The 18,884-nt window shown below is 40.9% G+C and overlaps 1 protein-coding gene across 2 annotated transcripts in view; it reads left to right on the top strand.

Annotated features, from left to right (window-relative positions):
* Window positions 1–638: 638 nt before the first annotated feature.
* Window positions 639–18,884, top strand: part of ZNF782 (zinc finger protein 782) — a 54,448-nt gene continuing 36,202 nt past the window's right edge. Inside the window, exons 1-4 of one of the 2 annotated variants that reach the window (XM_057305630.1) lie at window positions 656–763; window positions 2,935–2,990; window positions 6,555–6,623; window positions 7,984–8,110. In XM_057305630.1, the coding sequence (XP_057161613.1) occupies window positions 751–763; window positions 2,935–2,990; window positions 6,555–6,623; window positions 7,984–8,110 (265 nt within the window). In that variant the 5' untranslated portion in view covers window positions 656–750. Of the gene's footprint in view, window positions 764–2,934; window positions 2,991–6,554; window positions 6,624–7,983; window positions 8,111–18,884 lie in introns of both variants that reach the window. The other variant, XM_057305631.1, reaches the window with a different exon arrangement.

Genomic DNA, 18,884 nt, shown 5'->3' with positions numbered 1-18,884 from the left:
GAAAAATTATAAGATTATAATTTTACAGCTTTATCATTTCAATCCTAAATACCTCAGTCCTCATGCCATTTTTTTTTTTTACAAAATCATTTTTCCTACATAACTTCAAGATTTTTCTCATAATTCACCTAAGCAACCGTAATTTTACTATTTTCAATATCCGATCCATATTCAAATTTTCCCATTGTCTCCAAATAACCTAAGGGGGGAAATGCTATTTGAATCGGGAGCCAATAGAGGAGCACCCTTTGCATTTGGCAGAAGAGTTCAAATTTCACCCTTAATCTCTTTGGGCTTGGAGAGAACGTGGGCGGGAGATTTTTAAGAACAGCAGCCTGAGGACGCCTGGGTGGCTCAGTTGGTTAAGCATCTCTCCGCCTTAGGCTCAGGTCATGATCCCAGGTTTCTGTAATCGAGTCCCACATCAGGCTCCTTTCTTCGTGGGGAGCCTGCTTCTCCCTCTGCCGGCAGCTCCCTCTGCTTACGTTCTGCCTCTCTCTCTCTAGTAATGGGGGGCGGGGGGGAGTAGCAGCCCCTAGCTTTCTAAAACGCGGAAATGTCAAAAGAGTGACTTAGGCGGGAGGTCTATGGGAAATGTAGTCCCGAATCCTTCGCTTCACCGCGTGGCACTCTGGGAAGGGAATTCGGAGCTCCTTCTGCGCAAGGACAGCCGTAGGTCCGCCTCCTCACTCGTCTTCTCTGGACTGCAGGAAGCGGTTTCAGAGCCCCCATCTACTCGGAAAGTAAAGGATGCACCCCTGGGGTGAGAGTGCAGGGGAGCTCTGTATGGGAGGGGCGCGCTTGTGTCTAGGGATGGGAGCGGGAAGTCTTTGGAATACCTCTGGTAGGCGCCGCGGCCAGCCCTCGACCGACAGAGGGCCGGTGGGGGGGGGGGGGGGGGGTAAGGGGAGAACCTCGGGCCCCGGGCGCGCAGGTGGGGCTGAGCCCCGTGCGGAGCAGGTGCTCGACGCGGTCCTGGGTGTGTAGGGACATGCCTGCAGCCCGTCTTAGTGGCGGCGGGAGGCAGGGTGCGTTTCTAAAGCTGATGGTGACCGTGAGTGCGGTGAGAGCCTGAGCTCAGGAGCCACAAAGGCCCGAGTAAATTCCAGCAGAGGCGGTAGAAGGAACCTGGGTAAGAGTCGGGTTCCTCATCTCAAAATTGCGTTAATGTGACTGTTCCATGGGGTTGTTTTGGAACTTAGATCTAAGTCATCGCTTGTATTTAGACAAGTGCCGGGCAGGATGCACTGAGTAAATGACAGCTGCTCTTACAGTTAGAAGACACTGTTGTTTTCATTGGACGGTTTAACATAACCTCACAACCACTTCAAACAAACAAACAGAAATAAAAAAAACAACCCAGACTGAGCTTGGTGGAACGATGTGCCCAGGTCACAAGCTAGCAGTGAGGGAGTTTGGATTCAAGCGCGGGTGTGCTTTACTTCCAATCTCAAGCATTGTCTAAATATCACACCTGCCTGAAACCAGCCTTGCGTCTTTCACAGCACTTAGCAAAGTGGTCTTTCCCCAAATACCCAAGGATATAAGGGAAGGTGAATGTAGGTGGAATCCGACCATATGTCAAATATATCCTGGTATTTTTAGTGTCTCTTCAGGTCCCTTGGGTCCCTTGTGTATGGCCCCCTGGCCCCTTATGTATTGTCAGGCTGTCTTTTAAGTCTGATATTATAATGAATTCCAAGACTCCTGGTTTTGCCCCTAAAATGAGTTCTCAGGTCCATGTCCCAGTTGCTTGGAAACGAAGCAAACCCCTGTGAGGTAGGAAGCAGGGGACCTCTGTGAATAGGGTCTTACCTGGAAGAGAGCACCCCTCTGACCTTAGACCTCTCCTCAGAGCTTTAGAGAAGAGACAGATGGGTCCAGAAAGGAGCAGATCCTAGATTTGCAAGGTCAGAAGCAGTTCCTGATCCTCTTGCCCAGAATAAGCTAGACTTAGTGATAAATCACCTTCAGAAGCCACCACACTGTATGATGAGGGGTTGGGGCCAGCCTTGAGAAGACTGAAGTGAGCTGGGGTGGTCCAGGGGCAGGCTGCTCAGGAAAGGCCACTTCTTGGAGAGCTTGTGAGGGCAAGGTCTGGAGGTGAGGGATAACCGGCCAGAGGGAGGAAATTCTGTCTCCACTCCCCTTATATGGCCCCCACTCTATAGATGTTGCACTGTTGTCCCACCTGTCCATCTCCACAAGTGACACTAGTGACATTATCCCGACCTCACAGGATCCCAGAATGCTGATAAGGGAAGTGTTTTCCAAGGTCATCTACTTCTCTTTTGAAAGCTTTAAGATGTTGAACCTGAAAGGTTCAATGACTTGTTGGGGAAACTCAGTTTGTGAGAGAGTCAGAAGGAAGCATGCAGCCTACTCTCTCCCAGGCAAGTCACTGAAAGCATCTTATCAAAGGGGGCTTTTGAAAAATACATCACAGCTCAAACAATGAAAAATTCCTGTCTTGAAGCATCCCTTCTCTTTTACTAGGCTTGCCATGGATTTCTATACCAGGGGGTGAATAATATTATTGAGAAAAATATGTAAATGATGCATGCTGAGTGTTTATCTGCTAAATTAATTTTACTGAAAGAATGGTGTCTCATCATTTGGCATATGTAATTGAACTAATCTTCTGTTGTTTTGTGTTAGTCATAAGGACACATGCATTATTGTTAAATCAGTCAAGAAAATTTTATGTTCACTCAGTAAAAAACTGCAGATTTAAGCCCATGATCATTTCAGAGTCACACAAAGACAGGTGGTGCTGGCTGCACATGCTCCTTCTCATTCCTTTTCAAAGTCCAGAGGGCCCCACACCTATGGGAAGGACGGTCCTCCACTGGGGTGCTAAGATTTGGGGAGGTGAATGTAGGTGCTGTAAGACAGGCCAGATCTCGTGACCCCGTCTTCTTTCTGTCCTCTCAGGTGAACCACAGTTCTCTACAGTCTCCCAAGAGCAACAGAAAATGAACACAGCTCAGGTGAGCTCTTCATTTATTCCCCGCTTAGTGTCATAATGGATTTATGAGGTTTAGAGGGATCCATGCATTAAATGGAAAAGGAGAACTAGAAACATCAATCTTGAGCAAAAATATACACTGTTTGACTATGAGCTGTGATGTTTTCTTTCAGCTTTTGGTAGGTAACCTTTGTTAGAGTACGATTAGGTTCCCTCCATGTACCAGGTTGCTAAGATTTCATATTAGTCATGAATGTGCTTTGCATTATTGATTGTCTCTTGTGTATGGATTGGAATAAAACTAGAACTTACTTCCTTGCATCTGTGAATACTGTAAACAGTGTAACATATTTTCTAATATTATCTTGAATTCCTGTGTAGACCCTACTTGCTAATAAGTGTGGTAAATTGCTTCTTACATATTTTCCTCAGGCCTTTTGCTAATACTATATTCAGTGTTTTTATTTCTGTATCCACAAGTTGTATTAGACTATACTTTCTTGTTTCTCTGTCCAACTATGGTATCATGGTCATAGTCTTATGAAAGTAAATGGAGAACTTTTCTGTTCTTTTTCTTCTCTAGCAATTTAGATGAGAAAATTGTGTTACATAAGGATGTTTGTGGAATTTACATACAGATTTAGACCTCTAGTTAGCACAAAGACTGTGGTTGTTAACTTATTAGTCATAAGCCTATATTGAATTTGTAATTTTTTCATTTATCTTCAGATGTGTTTATTTGAGAGAGAGAGCGAGCGAGCACGGGGGGAGGGGCAAAGGGAGATGGAGAGAGAATTGCAAGCAGACTGCCTGCTGAGCACAGAGCCTGACAAGGGGCTTGATCTCATGACACTGAGATCACAACCTGAGCCGAAATCAAGAGTCGGATGCTTAACTGACCGAGCCACCCAGGCAGGCACCCCTGTATTTTTTTTTTTTTAAGATTTTTTTTATTTATTTATTCGACAGAGATAGAGACAGCCAGTGAGAGAGGGAACACAAGCAGGGGGAGTGGGAGAGGAAGAAGCAGGCTCATAGCGGAGGAGCCTGATGTGGGGCTCGATCCCACAATGCCGGGATCACGCCCTGAGCCGAAGGCAGACGCCTAACCGCTATGCCACCCAGGCGCCCCCCCTGTATTTTTTCTTAATATAACTTTCGATATTACATTTTCACAGAAAATTGTTCATTTTATTTACATTTTTTATTTTTTTTTATTTTTTTTTTTAAGATTTTATTTATTTATTTGAAAGAGATAGAGACAGCCAGCGAGAGAGGGAACACAAGCAGGGGGAGTGGGAGAGGAAGAAGCAGGCTCATAGCGGAGGAGTCTGACCTGGGGTTTGATCCCATAACGCCGGGATCACGCCCTGAGCCGAAGGCAGACGCTTAACTGCTGTGCCACCCAGGTGCCCCTTATTTACATTTTTTAATGTATTTTCATGAGCTTGTTAATAGCGTTCTCTTAGGATTTCGAAGTCTTTATCTGTTAGGTCAGTAATTCCTTATTTGATCAGCTTTTAAATTTTATTTTAGCATAAAGGCTGCTAATCAGAAAAGGGACAAAATATGTTCTAATTGGCTCAGTCTGAAACCTAGAATTTCAGGGTCTGAGAGTCTTAATATTCTGTGCAGGCAGCAGACTCTAAATATTGGGAATTGAGGGACGTATGCTTGTCATATTTGTGCTCTCTACCTTTGCCTACCCACCTGTCAGCGCCATTTGTTGACAAAAATACGCTTTGTCCATTGAATTGCCTTGGCATCTCTGTGGGAAACCAATTAGTAATGCATGTAGGGTCTGTTTCTGGACTCTGTTCACTTCTGATGATCAGTATTAATCCGTTTGCTAATACCAGACTATCTTGATGAATGTCTCTTTACAGTAACTCTTGAAATCAGATAATGGGAGTCTTGCAACTTTGTTCTTTTTTTAAAATTGTTTTGGATATGCTAGGTCCTTTGCTTCTTTATAGAAAGTTTTGAAAATCCTCTTGTCTGTCTCAAAAAAGCCTGCTGAGATTTTGATTTTGATTGAAGTGAATCCATAGCATGTGCAGTGTAGAGATCAACTTGGGAAGAATTAACATAATGAGTCTTCCAATTCATGAATACAGTATCTCTCTCCATTCACTTAGGTGATAGGGAGGGTTTTGAGGGTTTGGGGTTTGACACAGAGGATAGACTTGACTACAGTTTTCAAGAATAACACTGTCTATTGTATGAAGATAGACTCTAGACTGGAAGCAGGAACAATATAGGGGCCTGTCTCCGTAATCCTAGCGAGAACTAATGATCATAACGGTGTTAGGACTTTGAAGTGGTCAGACTCTGGATGTAATTTAAGGTAGAGTCAACAATCTGAGAGTGTGTGTTTCTTTTCTACAATGTTGCAAGTAGAGCATGCTCTCAAAGTTTGAATTTTTACCCATGTGATTAAAATAATCTGTTTAGTTTTATAAGCTTGTCTCATGAGTGAGGTGTGGAACATCTTTTTTTGTTTGTAATTTATATTTCTTTGTTGTTGTTGTTGAACTGTTTATCCCTTACCTGTTTTCCTGTTGATGTACTGATTTTAATTACTGTATCCACTATATCATTATGGCCCTTTTTCTGTGATTTATATAAATTGCACAATTTCCCTAAAGTTTTTTGTAATTTTGCCTCGCTCATGATTTTTTTTGTCATAAAGGCATTTGGTTTTTTTTAAAGACTTTATTTATTTGAGAGAGAGAGAGCACGTGCAAGAGAGAGTGAGAGAGCAAGTGCTCACCAGCAGGGGGGAGGGGCAGAGGGAGAGGTAGAAGCAGGCTCCCCACTGAGCAGGGAGCCCGATGTGGGGCTCGATGTGGGGCTCGATCCCAGGGTCCTGGGATCATGACCTGAGCCAAAGGCAGACACTTAACCAACTGAGCCACCCAGGTGCCCCAAGGCATTTGATTTTTATGTCAAATCTAGGAGTTTTTTCATTCATGTTCCTGGATTTTCAGTCATAATTGGGCATTTCCCACTCTGATGTAAAATAATTGTTCTATGTGGTCTTCTGGAATTTGATTTTATTTTTTACTTTTAGATCTTGAATACATTTTAATTTTTTTTTTAACTTATTTATTTGACAGAGAGACAGCGAGAGAGGGAACACAAGCAGGGGGAGTGGGAGAGGAAGAAGCAGGCTCCCAGCAGAGCAGGGAGCCCGATGCGGGGCTCGATCCCAGGACCCTGGGATTACGCCCTGAGCCGAAGGCAGATGCTTAACAACCGAGCCATCCAGGCGCCCCACATTTTAATTTTTATCCTGCTCTGTGGTATAAGGTATCGTCTTCTCCTGGATGGCCATCTAGTTACCTGGTGACATTTTTGTCATGCGTTTGAATGATGTCACTTGTGTTCAGATAGGAAATGTACTCTGTTAATCATTCTTCCTATTACACACTTTATTCTAGGTCCTGTTCAGTTTAAGCTTGGACGTCCTTTTAGGTTCTCCTCACTTCCCTGCTCTTTCTGCCCACTCCTGTGTTTGTATTAAATTGTGGCCGACATTCTCCTATGTTGCTTATCTAATACTACCTCACTCTCTATCTTCCAGAATGTGTTCAAATTTTGGGTCCTTCTGCTGGGACGTTTCTCTGTATTCCTCTTTTGTCACACATCGAGGGTAGGTTTTGTATTTTACCTGAGTGTGGTTTGAGGGGCAGGGAGGTAACTGTGTATGTTCAGTCTGTTCCCTTGAACTAGAGGAATCAGGCTTTGAATTCTTTCTTCTCTAATTTCCAGTACTCTAATCTTTCCAGTTTTTCTTTCTACCATTTCAGAATTCTATCTCAGCCTTCATGGCCTTTCTTCTTCTACCTGCCTCTTAAATTTTGCTATTCCCTTGGATTCGCTACTTGCTCCTTTTCTCTCCCGTTTCTCTGTCCTCTTTGAGCCATCCCGTTTTTGCTGATGACTTCAGTTAGCCATCTGAATGACTGATATCTCGTAATTCCTTATTTTCATTTTAGACCTCTGTCTGTTCCAGAATCATGCAACCAGCAATGAAATAGATAATTCCATCTATATTTTCTGCAGGTGTTTTGAGTGCAAACGAAGAACACCTGCCTCACAATGACCCAGCCTCTGACTCGGACTTAATTCTTCCAGTCTCTGCATACGGCATCCGTATTTACCCCGTTGCTTGTGCGGCATCTCTGTATATAGGCGCACAGGAGAATAATGAGCAGATTTTGTTTCCTGTACGGATTAATTTTCCATTCTTTATCTTTGCCTTAATATAAGTCATCTCTTAAATTGGGTATTTTGTTTTTGCTGCTTAAGACATTGTCCACCTTTCATATAGAGCAGTGGTTCCTAACAGGAGATGATTTTGCTCCCCAGGAGACATTTGACAATGTTTGGAAATATTTTTTATTGTCATGACTGGGATGTTGCTGGCATCTAATCAGTAGAAGACAGGGATATTGATAAATATCCTAAAATTTACAGGACAGTCTTCCACAAAAATAGCATTGTCTGGTCCACAGTGTTGTTAGTGCCAAGTTGAAGAAATCGTGTTCTAAAGCATTCCTCCTGAAGTATGAATCTGGTGGTGTGTACATACTTCCCTAGTCTTACGTGTATCTTTTCATTAGTTCTTTATTACCCCAGCAGACATCTTCAGATTGGTATGTGTATACTGTACCAAGTCCTCAGCATAAAATGTTGGTGTATGGGAAATGTATACAAGAATCCTATTTATAATAACTTTACCTTAAAAAATAAGGCACTAAGTTTTCTCATTATATCAAGTGACATTATATGTGTATAAATTAAATTTAAATCAGTGCATGAGATTTTTTTTTTCACTAATCCTGTGCATATCCCCAAAGTGTAAGACAGAATAAGGGCTGCGGTAGTCATCTTTTATAGCTTTTTGTTTTAAACTCTAAATAGTGAACATAGTAAGACTTAGTTTCCAAAAATGTTTTTCCACGTCCCTGGTTCTGGCCCTCAGATTGACCAGAATTGCGCTGTTGCAGGCATCAGTGTCATTCAAGGACGTGACTGTGGAGTTCACGCGGGAGGAGTGGCGGCAGATGGACTCTGCTCAGCGGACTCTCTACAGAGACGTGATGCTGGAGAACTACAGCCACCTCGTCTCAGTGGGTGAGCAGACCTTACCACGAGACCCCCTCTTGACTGCATACTCTGGTTTTCCTTTTTTCTTGTAAAAATGTTGATCACTTTTGTTGAGGTGTATTTAACAGAAAATAAAACTCAGGACTTTTCAGTATAAATTGAAAAATTATATAGTAGACTTTCATCATCAAACTCATAATTTGCAACGTTGCCATCACCCCTAAAGATTCTGTACCCCTTTGCAGTGAGTCCCGTACCTCCATCCCTAACTCTCTATCTCACCGATGTGCTTTCTAATGCAAGCACTTTGCCCTTTCTCACATTTTGTATAAATGGAATCATAAAGTATATACTCTCTTTTGTCTGGCTTCTTTCACTTAGCATAAGTGCTCTCGAGACTCATGGATGTGTGTGTCATCCTTTCAGTTGATAGATCCATGGGCTTTCTTCCAGTTTGGGGCTATTATGAGTAAAGCTGCTATGAACATTTATACAGTCTTTGTATCAACATGTTTTCATTTCCCTTGCGTAAATACCTAGGAGTGGGTTTGCTGGGTCTTCTGGTAAGTTTACATGTAACTCCGTAAGAAACTGCCAGATGTTTCCGAGTTGGCTCTATTGTTTTTCATGCCCATGAGCAATGTCTGAGGGTTCTCATTGCTCTTTGGTTACCAACATTTGGTTTGGTGAGTCTTACTATTTTTAACCATTCTAATTAGTATCTAGTTATATGTTACGATGTTTTAATTTGTATTTCCCTGATGATTAACAATATGGAACCTCTTTTCATGTGCTTTTTTTTTTTTTTTCACCAGTAATCTCCTTTAATGGAGTGATCACATTTTCAGCTCCATTTCTTGTTTAGTTTTTTGGGTTTTTTCATCTTCTCAGAAGTTCAGACCATTGTCTAGTATATGTTCTACAAACTTTTTTCCTCTATCTTTCTCTTGCCTTTTTACGAAGAAAATGTTTTCTAATCATTATTGTTTTACATATACTTTTGAAGAAACTTTTTAATGACAGTAATTGGCACAATTTTATTCTTCAAAAGTTTCCCCCAATGCTTATACCTTACATAACTGTAATGTATTGATGCCAGTAAATAGACATTAGTACAGTGTGTATGAATAGCTCTGTGCCATTTTATCTTATGTGGAGATTTGTGTAAACACCATCAAGATATAGAACTGTCTTATCACCCCAAAGATTTCTTTCATGCTGCGTGTTTATAATCAGACCCATCCCCTCTCCCACACTAACCCTAATCTATTCCAACTACTAATCCGCTCTTCATCTACCTAGTATTCCACTGTATGGTTATAAAATTTATTTAGCCATTCACCTGTTGGAAGACATTTTGGTTGTTTCTCATCAGGGGCTATTATAAATAAAGTCATTATGTACATTCATGTTCAAGTTTTATATGAGCATAAATTATTATTCTCTGGGATAAATGCCTAGGAGTATGATTGGGGTTGTGTGGTAAGTATATGTTTCACTCTTTAAGAAACTGCCGAACTGTGTTTCAGAATGGCTGCACCATTTGCATGTCCACCAACAGCGTATGAGAAATCCAGTTACTCCTTATTTTTCCTAGTATTTGGTATCATAACTATTTTTTGTACTAGTGGCTTTAATGGGTAAATAGTGGAAGCTCATCATGGTCTTAATCTGCATTTCCTTAATGGCCAGTGATGTTAAATATTTCTAATGCTCCTGTGCCATCTGTGTATCCTTAGGAAAGTGTCTGTTTATGGCTTCTGTGCATTTTTTCCATCTTTATGATATATAATGACAAATAAAAATTACATATTTCTTCTGTACAACTTGATGTTTTGGTATATGTACACATTGTGAGTCAGTGCCACAATCAAGCTAATTAACATATCCATGACCTGACCTAGTTACCTTTGTTTTCTTTGTGATGAGAACACTTAAAATCTGCCCTCTTGGCAAATTTCTAATAAACAGTACAGTATTATTAACTATACTCAGATTGCTGTATGTTAGATCTTCATAACTTACTCATCTTGCATAACTGAACTTTGTACCCCTTAACCAACATCTCCCCATTCCCCATCTCCCCAGCCCCTGGCAACCACCATTCTATTTTTTTTCTGAGTTTGACTGTTTTAGATCCACCGAGATCACAGTCTTTCTATGTCTGGTTTATTTCATTTAGCGTAATGCCTTCAAGGTTTATCCATGTTGGGGCAGATGTCAGGATTTCCTTCCCCTTTTTTGGCTGAATAATGTTCCTGTGTGTGTGTGTGTGTGTGTGTGTGTGTGTGTGTGTGTGTAGACATCTTTAATCATTTATCCATCAACAGACAGTTAGATTGTGTCTTGGCTATTGTGAATAAAGCGGCAAAGAACATGGGACTGCATATACCTAATTGAACATATACCCAGAAATGGAATTGCTGAATTATAGGGTAGTTCAATTTTTTTTTTTAAGATTTTATTTTTAAGTAATCTGTACAGTCAACATGGGGCTTGAACTTACAAGATCAAGAGTCACATGCTCTACCAACTGAGCCAGCCAGGTGTCCCAGGGTAGTTCTATTTTTAGCTTTTTGAGGAACCACCATGCTGTTTTCCATAATGGCTGCCCCAATTTACATCCCCACCAATAGTGCCCAAGGGTTACGTTTTCTCCACATCCAACATGTGTTAACTTTAGTCTTTTTGATAATCACCATTTCCTAACAGGTTTAAGTGATACCTCATTTTCTATCAGGTGTGCAGTGATACCTCATTGATTTTGACTTGCATTTCCCTAATGTTTAGTGATGTGGAGCACATCTTCATGTATTTGTTTATGTGTATAGCTTCTTTTGAGATAGTTCAGGTCCTTTGCCCATTATTTTAATCTGATTTTTGCTTTTTTGCTGTTGAGCAGTATGACTTTTTTATATATTTTAGGTATTTACTCCTTATTATAATTTTTGAATATTTTCTCTCATTCCATAGGTTGCCTTTGCACTCTTTTGTTTCTTTTGCTGTCCAGAGGCTTTTTAGTTTGATGTAGTCTCAGTTGTCTAATTTTGCTTTTGTTGCTTGTGCTTTTGGTATCATATCCAATAAACCACTGTCAACACTGACGTCAAGGAGCTTTCTCTCTATGTTTTCTTCTAGGAGTTTTATGATTTTCAGATCTTATGTTTAAGTCTTTAATCCATTTTGAGTTTATTTTTGTATGTAGTTTGAGATAACAGTCCAATTTCATTCTTCTGCATGTGGATATCCAGTTTTCCCAACACTGTTTATTATCCATTGTGTTTTCTTGGCACCATTGTTTAAGTTCAGTTAACTATAGATGTATGGATATATTTCTGGGCCTCTGTATTAATCCATTGGTCTATATGCCTGTCTTTATGCCAGTACCATACTGTTTTCATTACTAGAGCTTTGTGTAATATATATTTTGAAGTCCAGAAATGTGATACCTCTAACATTGTTCTTTCTCAAGATTGCTTTGGCTATCCAGGGTCTTTTGTGGTGACATATGAATTTTAGGATTTTTTTTTTTCTATTTCTGTAAAGAATACCATTGGTATTTGGATAGGAATTGAACTGAATCTGTAGATCACTTTGGGTAGTATGGACATTTTAACAGTATTAATTCTTCAGACCATGAACATGGAATGTCTTTCCGTTCATCTGTATCTTCATTAATTTTTTTTTTGTCGATTTTTTGTAATCTTTAGTATACAAATCTTTCAGCTCCTTAAGTTTATTCCTAAGTGGTTTAAAATTTTTTTTCCAGATAATTCATTGTTCATATGTAGAAACCATGTTGATTTTGTATCCTCCAACTTTATTAATTTTAACAGATTTTTTATTGTCTTTAGGGTTTTCTACATAGAGAATCATGTCATCTGCAAACAGATAATTTTACTTCTTCCCTTTAGATTTAGATGCATTTTATTTCTTTTTCTTATCTAATTGCATTGGATAGGCTTTCCAATACTATGTTGAATAGAATTGGTGAGAGTGGACATCCTTGCCTTGTACTGGATCTTAGAGGGATAGCCTTCAGTATTGCCCCATTGATTATGATATTAATGTGGGCTTTTCGTATATGCCTTTATTGTATTGAGGAAGTGTACTTCTAGAACTATTTTTTTTGAGAATTTTAATCATGAATGAATGCTGAGCTTTGTGAAATGATTTTTCTCTGTCTTTTGATATGATCATGTGTTTTTATTTCTTTCACTTCTTTATGAGGTGTATCACTTAGATTGATTTGCATGTAAACAACCTTGCATTCAGGGATAAATTCTGCTTGTTCATGATATATGATCCTTTTAAATGTGCTGTTAAATTCAGTTTGCTAGTCTTGAGAATTTTTGAATCTATGTTCATCAGGGATATTAGCTTAACAGTTTTCTTGTGATGTCTTCGTCTGATTTTAGAATCAAGGCAATGGCGACCTCATTTTTTTTTATAATAATATTTTTTTATTATATTATGTTAGTCACCATACAGTACATCTCTGGTTTTTGATGTAAAGTTCGATGATTCATTAGTTGCGTATAACACCCAGTGCACCATGCAATACGTGCCCTCCTTACTACCCATCACCAGCCTATCCCATTCCCCCACCCCTGTCCCCTCTGAAGCCCTCAGTTTGTTTCTCAGAGTCCATAGTCTCTCATGCTTCATTCCCTCTTCTGATTACCCCCCTTTCTTTATCCCTTTCTTCTCCTACCAATCTTCCTAGTTCTTTTTTTTTTTTAAGATTTTTTATTTATTTATTTGACAGAGACAGCCAGCGAGAGAGGGAACACAAGCAGAGGGAGTGGGAGAGGAAGAAGCAGGCTCATAGCGGAAGAGCCTGATGTGGGGCTCGATCCCACAACGCTGGGATCACGCCCTGAGCCAAAGGCAGACGCTTAACCTCTGTGCCACCCAGGCGCCCCTGATCTTCCTAGTTCTTATGTTCCATAGATGAGAGAAACCATATGATAATTGTGTTTCTTTGCTTGACTTATTTCATTTAGCGTTATCTCCTCCAGTGCCATCCATGTTGCAGCAAATGTTGAAAGTCATTCTTTTTGATGGCTGAGTAATATTCCATTGTATATATGGACCACATCTTCTTAATCCAGTCATCTGTTGAAGGGCATCTTGGCTCCTTCCACGATTTAGCTATTGTGGACAATGCTGCTATGAACATTGGGGTGCATATGGCCCTTCTCTTCATTACGTCTGTATCTTTGGGGTAGATATCCAGTAGTGCAATGTCTGGGTCAGAGGGTAGCTCAATTTTTAACTTTTTAAGGGACCTCCACACTGTTTTCCAAAGTGGCTGTACCAACTTGCATTCCCACCCACAGTGTAAAAGGGATCCCCTTTCTCCACATCCTCTCCAACATTTGTTGTTTCCTGCCTTGTCCATTTTTGCCATTCTAACTGGTGTAAGATGGTATCTCAAGGTGGTTTTGATTTGAATTTCCCTGATGGCTAGTGGTTTTGAACATTTTTTCATGTGTCTGTTAGCCATTTGTATGTCTTCACTGGAAAAGTGTCTGTTCATATCTTCTGCCCATTTTATGATTTGTTTATTTGTTTCTCACGTATTGAGTTTGAGAAGTTCTTTGTAGATCTTGGATACCAGTCTTTGTAGCATCATTTGCAAATATATTCTCCCATTCCGTGGGCTGCCTCTTAGTTTTTTTGACTGTTTCCTTGGCTGTGCAGAAGCTTTTTATCTGGATGAAGTCCCACAAGTTCATTTTATCTTTTGTTTCTCTTGCCTTTGGAGATGTGTCATGAAAAAAGTTGCTGTGGCTGATGTCAAAGAGGTTGCAGCCTATGTTCTGCTCTAGGATTTTGATGGATTCCTGTCTCACATCGAGGTCTTTCATCCATTTGGAGTTTATCTTTGCGTATGGTGTGAGAGAGTGGTCAAGTTTCATTCTTTTCAATATAGCTCTCCAATTTTTCCAGCACCATTTACTGAACAGACTATCTTTTTTCCACTGGATGTTTTTTCCTGCTTTGTCAAAGATTAGTTACCCAAAGAGCCGAGGGTCCATTTCTGGGTTCTCTATTCTGTTCCATTGGTCTGTGTGTCTGTTTTTGTGCCATTACCATGCTGTCTTTGTGATCACAGCTTTGTAGTATAGCTTGAAGTCCGGCAACGTGATGCCCCCAGCTTTGTTTTTCCTTTTCAACAATTCCTTGGAGATTCGGGGTCTTTTCTGGTTCCGCACAAATTTAAGGGCTGTTTGTTCCAGCTCTTTGAAAAATGTCATTGGTATTTTGATCGGGATGGCATTGAAAGTGTAGATTGCTCTGGGTAGCATAGACATTTGAACTATGTTTATTTTTCTGATCCATGAGCATGGAATATTTTTCCATCTTTTTGTGTCTTCTTCAATGTCTTTCAAGAGTGATTTGTAGTTTCTTGAATATAGATCCTTTACGTCTTGGGTTAAGTTAATTCCAAGATAACGTATGATTTTTTGGTGCTATTGTAAATGGGATGGATTCCCTAATTTCTCTTTCTTCAGTCTCATTGTTCGTGTACAGAAATGCAACTGATTTCTGAGCATTGATTGTGTATCCCGCCACATTACTGAATTGTTTATGAGTTCTAGTAGTTTTGGGGTGGATTCTTTTGGGTTTTCCATATAGAGTATCATGTCATCTGTGAAGAGAGACAGTTTGACTTCTTTGCCGATTTGGGTACCTTTTATCCTTTTTTGTTGTCTGATTGCTGTTGCAAGGACTTCTAGTACTATGTTGAATAATAATGGCGAGAGTGGGCATCCTTGTCATGTTCCTGATCTTAAGGGAAAGGCTTCCAGCTTTTCCCCATTGAGAATGATATTCACTGTAGGCTTTCCTTAGATGGTGTTTATGAAATTGAGGAATGTGCCCTCTATCCCTACACTCCGAAAGGTTTTAATCAGGAAAGGGTGCTGTATTTTGTCAAATGCTTTTTCTGCATCAATTGAGAGGATCATATGGTTCTTGACTCTTTTCTTGTTGATATGATATATCACACTGATCAATTTGCGAATGTTGAACCACCCTTGCATCCCAGGGATGAATCCCACTTGGTCTTGATGGATAATCCTTTTAATATACTTTTGGATCCTATTAGCTAGGATGTTGTTGAGAATTTTGGCATCCATATTCATTAGGGAAATCAGTCTGTAATTCTTTTTGATGGGGTCTTTGCCTCGCTTGGGGATCAAGGTAATATTGGCCTCATAGAATGAGTTTGGTAGTTTTCCTTCTGTTTCTATTCTTTGAAACAGCTTCAGGAGAATAGGTATTATTTCTTCTTTGAATGTTTGGTAGAATTCCCCAGGGAATCTGTCAGGCCCTGGACTCTTGTTTTTGGGGAGGTTTTTGTTAACTGCTTCAATCTCTTCATAATTAATCGGTGTGTTTAAATCATCAATTTCTTCCTGTTTCAGTCTTGTAGTTTATAGGTTTCCAGAAAGGCATCCATTTCTTCCAGGTTGTTTAATTTATTGGCATATAGCTGTTGATAAAAGTTTCTAATGATCCTTCCTATTCATTGGTGTTGGTTGTGATCTCTCCCCTTTCATTCATAATTTTATTAATTTGGGTCCTTTCTCTATTCTTTTGAATAAGTCTGGCCAGTGGCTTATCGATCTTATTTATTCTTTCAAAGAAGCAGCTTCTAGTTCTGTTGATCTGCTCTACTGTGCTCCTGCTTTCTAATTCATTGATCTCTGCTCTAATCTTGATCACCTGCCTTGTCGTGCGTGGGTTAGGCCTGTTCTTCTGTTCCAGCTCCAGCTTCGTGAGGTGAGAGTATAAAAACTGCATTTTAGATTGTTCTGTTCTCTTGAGTGAGACTTGGATGGTTATGTATTTTCCCCTTAGGACTGCCTTTGCAGGGTCCCACAGGTTTTGGACCGATGTGTTTTCATTCTTATTGGTCTCCAGAAATTGTTTAATCTCATTTTTATTTTTATTTATTTATTTTTTAAAGATTTTATTTATTTATTTGACAGAGATAGAGACAGCCAGAGAGAGAGGGAACACAAGCAGGGGGAGTGGGAGAGGAAGAAGCAGGCTCATAGCAGAGGAGCCTGATGTGGGGCTCGATCCCATAATGCCAGGATCACGCCCTGAGCCGAAGGCAGACGCTTAACCGCTGTGCCACCCAGGCGCCCCTGTTTAATCTCATTTTTAATTTCCTGGTTTACCCAATCATTTTTGAGCAGGATGGTTCTTAGCTTCCAGGTGTTTGAGTTTCTTCCAAATTTTTCCTTGTGATTGACTTCCAGTTTCAAAGCATTGTGGTCTGTGAATATGCAGGGAGTAATCTCAGTCTTTTGGTATCAGTTAAGACCTGTTTTGTGACCCAGTATATGGTCTATTCTGGAAAAAGTTCCATGTGCATTCGAAAAGAATGAGTATTCTGGGGTGTAGTGTTCTATATATATCTATGAGGTCCATCTGGTCCAGTGTGTCATTCAAAGCTCTTGTTTCTTTGTTGATTTTCTGCTTAGGTGATCTGTCTGTTGCTGAGAGTGGAGCGTTGAGGTCCCCTACTATTAATGTATTATTATCTATATGTCTCTTTGTTCTGGTTAAGAGTTGGCTTATGTATCTAGCTGCTCCCCTGTTGGGTGCATAGATATTTATAATTGTCATATCCACTTGCTGGATACATCCTTTAAGAATAATATAGTGTCCTTCTGTATCTCTCACTACGGTCTTTAGTTTAAAATCTAATCTGTCTGATATGAGAATTGCTACCCCAGCTTTCTTTTGGGGTCCATTGGCATGAAAAATTGTTTTCCATCCCTTCACTTTCAGTCTGGATGTATCTTAAGGTTCAAAATGAGTCTCTTGCAGACAGCAAATGGATGGATCATGTCTATTTATCCAATCGGCAACCCTGTAACATTTTATGGGAGCATTTAGGCCATTCCCACTGAGAGTGATTATTGAGAGAGATGATTTTAATGATGTCATGTTGCCTGTGAAGTCTTTGTTTCTATAGATTGTAAATTTCTATTCTGTATCACTCTTGGGGCCTTTTTACTTTTATAGAAACCCCCTTAATATCTCCTGTAGGGCTGGTTTGGTGGTTACGAATTCAGTCAGTTTCTGCCGATCCTGGAAGGTCCTTATCTCTCCATCAATTCTGAATGACAGCCTTGCTGGATAAAGGATCCTTGGCTGCATGTTTTTCTCAGATAGAGCTTTGAAAATACCCTGCCAACCCTTTCTGGCCTGCCAGGTCTCTGTAGACAGGTCTGACGTTATTCTGATATTTTTCCTTCTGTACGTAAGGATTTTCTTCCCCCTGGCCACTTTCAGTACTGTATCCTTGGATCTAATATTTGCGAATTTCACTATGACGTGATGTGGTGTGGGTCTGTTCTCATTGACCTTGGGAGGGGTCCTCTCTGCTTCCTGGACATGAATGCTTATTTCCTTTGCCAGATTAGGGAAGTTCTCAGCTACAATGTGTTCAGATATCTCTTCTAGACCTCTCTCTTTCTCCAACCCCTCAGGGATGCCGATGATTCTGACATTGGAGCGTTTCATTGAGTCAGTAATCTCCCGTAATCTACATTCTTGAGATTGGATTTTTTTGAGGCAAGTTTCTGTTTTAACTTTCTCTTCTACCATCCCATCCTCCAATTCACTAATTCGTTCTTCTGCCTCATTTACCCTGGCTGTCAGAGCGTCTAGTTTAGGCTGCATTTGATTAATAGCATTTTTAATTTCATGCCAGACTTGCTCTCATTATGCCCTTAGAGAGTCTATATTCTCGTTAATATTTTCATTAATATTTTTTTTCAAGTCTACACATCATCTTGACCATTGTTACTCTGACCTCCATTTCTGATAATTGGTTATATCCATATCCATCAGTTCTGTGGCAGAGGCCACACATTCATTATCTTTTCTTTGCTGAGGGGGATTTCTACTTCTTGTCATTCTGATGAGGAGAGGTTGTGGGGATGCCCAGAGCCCAAGTTATTGACCAGGACACAGGCAGTGTCACTTGTTGTATAGGGACCTTTGGGAGGTCGGCTTCCTGGTTTTTCAGGCTGCGTTCTGGGTGAGGGTGCTGCTGCGCTGGTATCAGGAACCTTGTTTGGGTAGAGTTGCCCCATCCCCTGTGAGGGGGTATGGGGCCGGGCACACTGTGAGCTGGTATTTCCGGGCTTTTGTTCTCTGGCGGCTTTCCCTGGTGGTTTTCTGTGCCTCCTCTGAGAGTCAGAGCAGCAGTGGCCATATCCTAGCCTCTGTCTCAGAACAGAGAGATCGCAGTCCGTTCTCCACTGAGCTCTCTTCGCCACTTTAACTCTGTTTCTATCGGTGCTGCTAAAAACCCTGCAGCGACCCGGGATGTGCGTCCCACAGCCTGTGTCCCAACCCTCACTTCCAGGGCCAGCGCGTCTCTGTCCTTTGTGCTTCTAAAACCGCCAGCCGCCCCTGGTTCCCAAGCGCACTCCCAAGCTCCCTGTTTCAGTATGGTTCGAGTGTACGCTGTGGAGCTCCGTTTTTCAGTTTGCACATGCGTGCCATCCCGATTCCTGGATTTAATCCAGTTCCAGTGAGTGCTCCGGAGCTCCAGTTTTCAGTCTGGTTGTGCGCATTCCCGGGCTCAGTCTGCTCTCTGACGGGTGGCGGTCTGCGAGTCCGGTCCGCTCCCCAGCACAAGTGGCTACTGCTTCTCGGTGCCCTAGTGTGGAGGCTCCCTCCCCCTTCCGTTTATCTTCCTACATCTGTGCACAGATTCACAGTTCCCCGTTTCGTACCTCAGTACTCAGTGCTGGAGATGTTT

This window comes from Ursus arctos, unplaced genomic scaffold (assembly GCF_023065955.2).
Source record: "Ursus arctos isolate Adak ecotype North America unplaced genomic scaffold, UrsArc2.0 scaffold_33, whole genome shotgun sequence".
Classification (NCBI taxonomy): Eukaryota; Metazoa; Chordata; class Mammalia; order Carnivora; family Ursidae; genus Ursus; species Ursus arctos.
The sequence above is the reverse complement of the archived record's forward strand: the minus strand, read 5'-3'. Positions and strand labels throughout refer to the sequence as shown.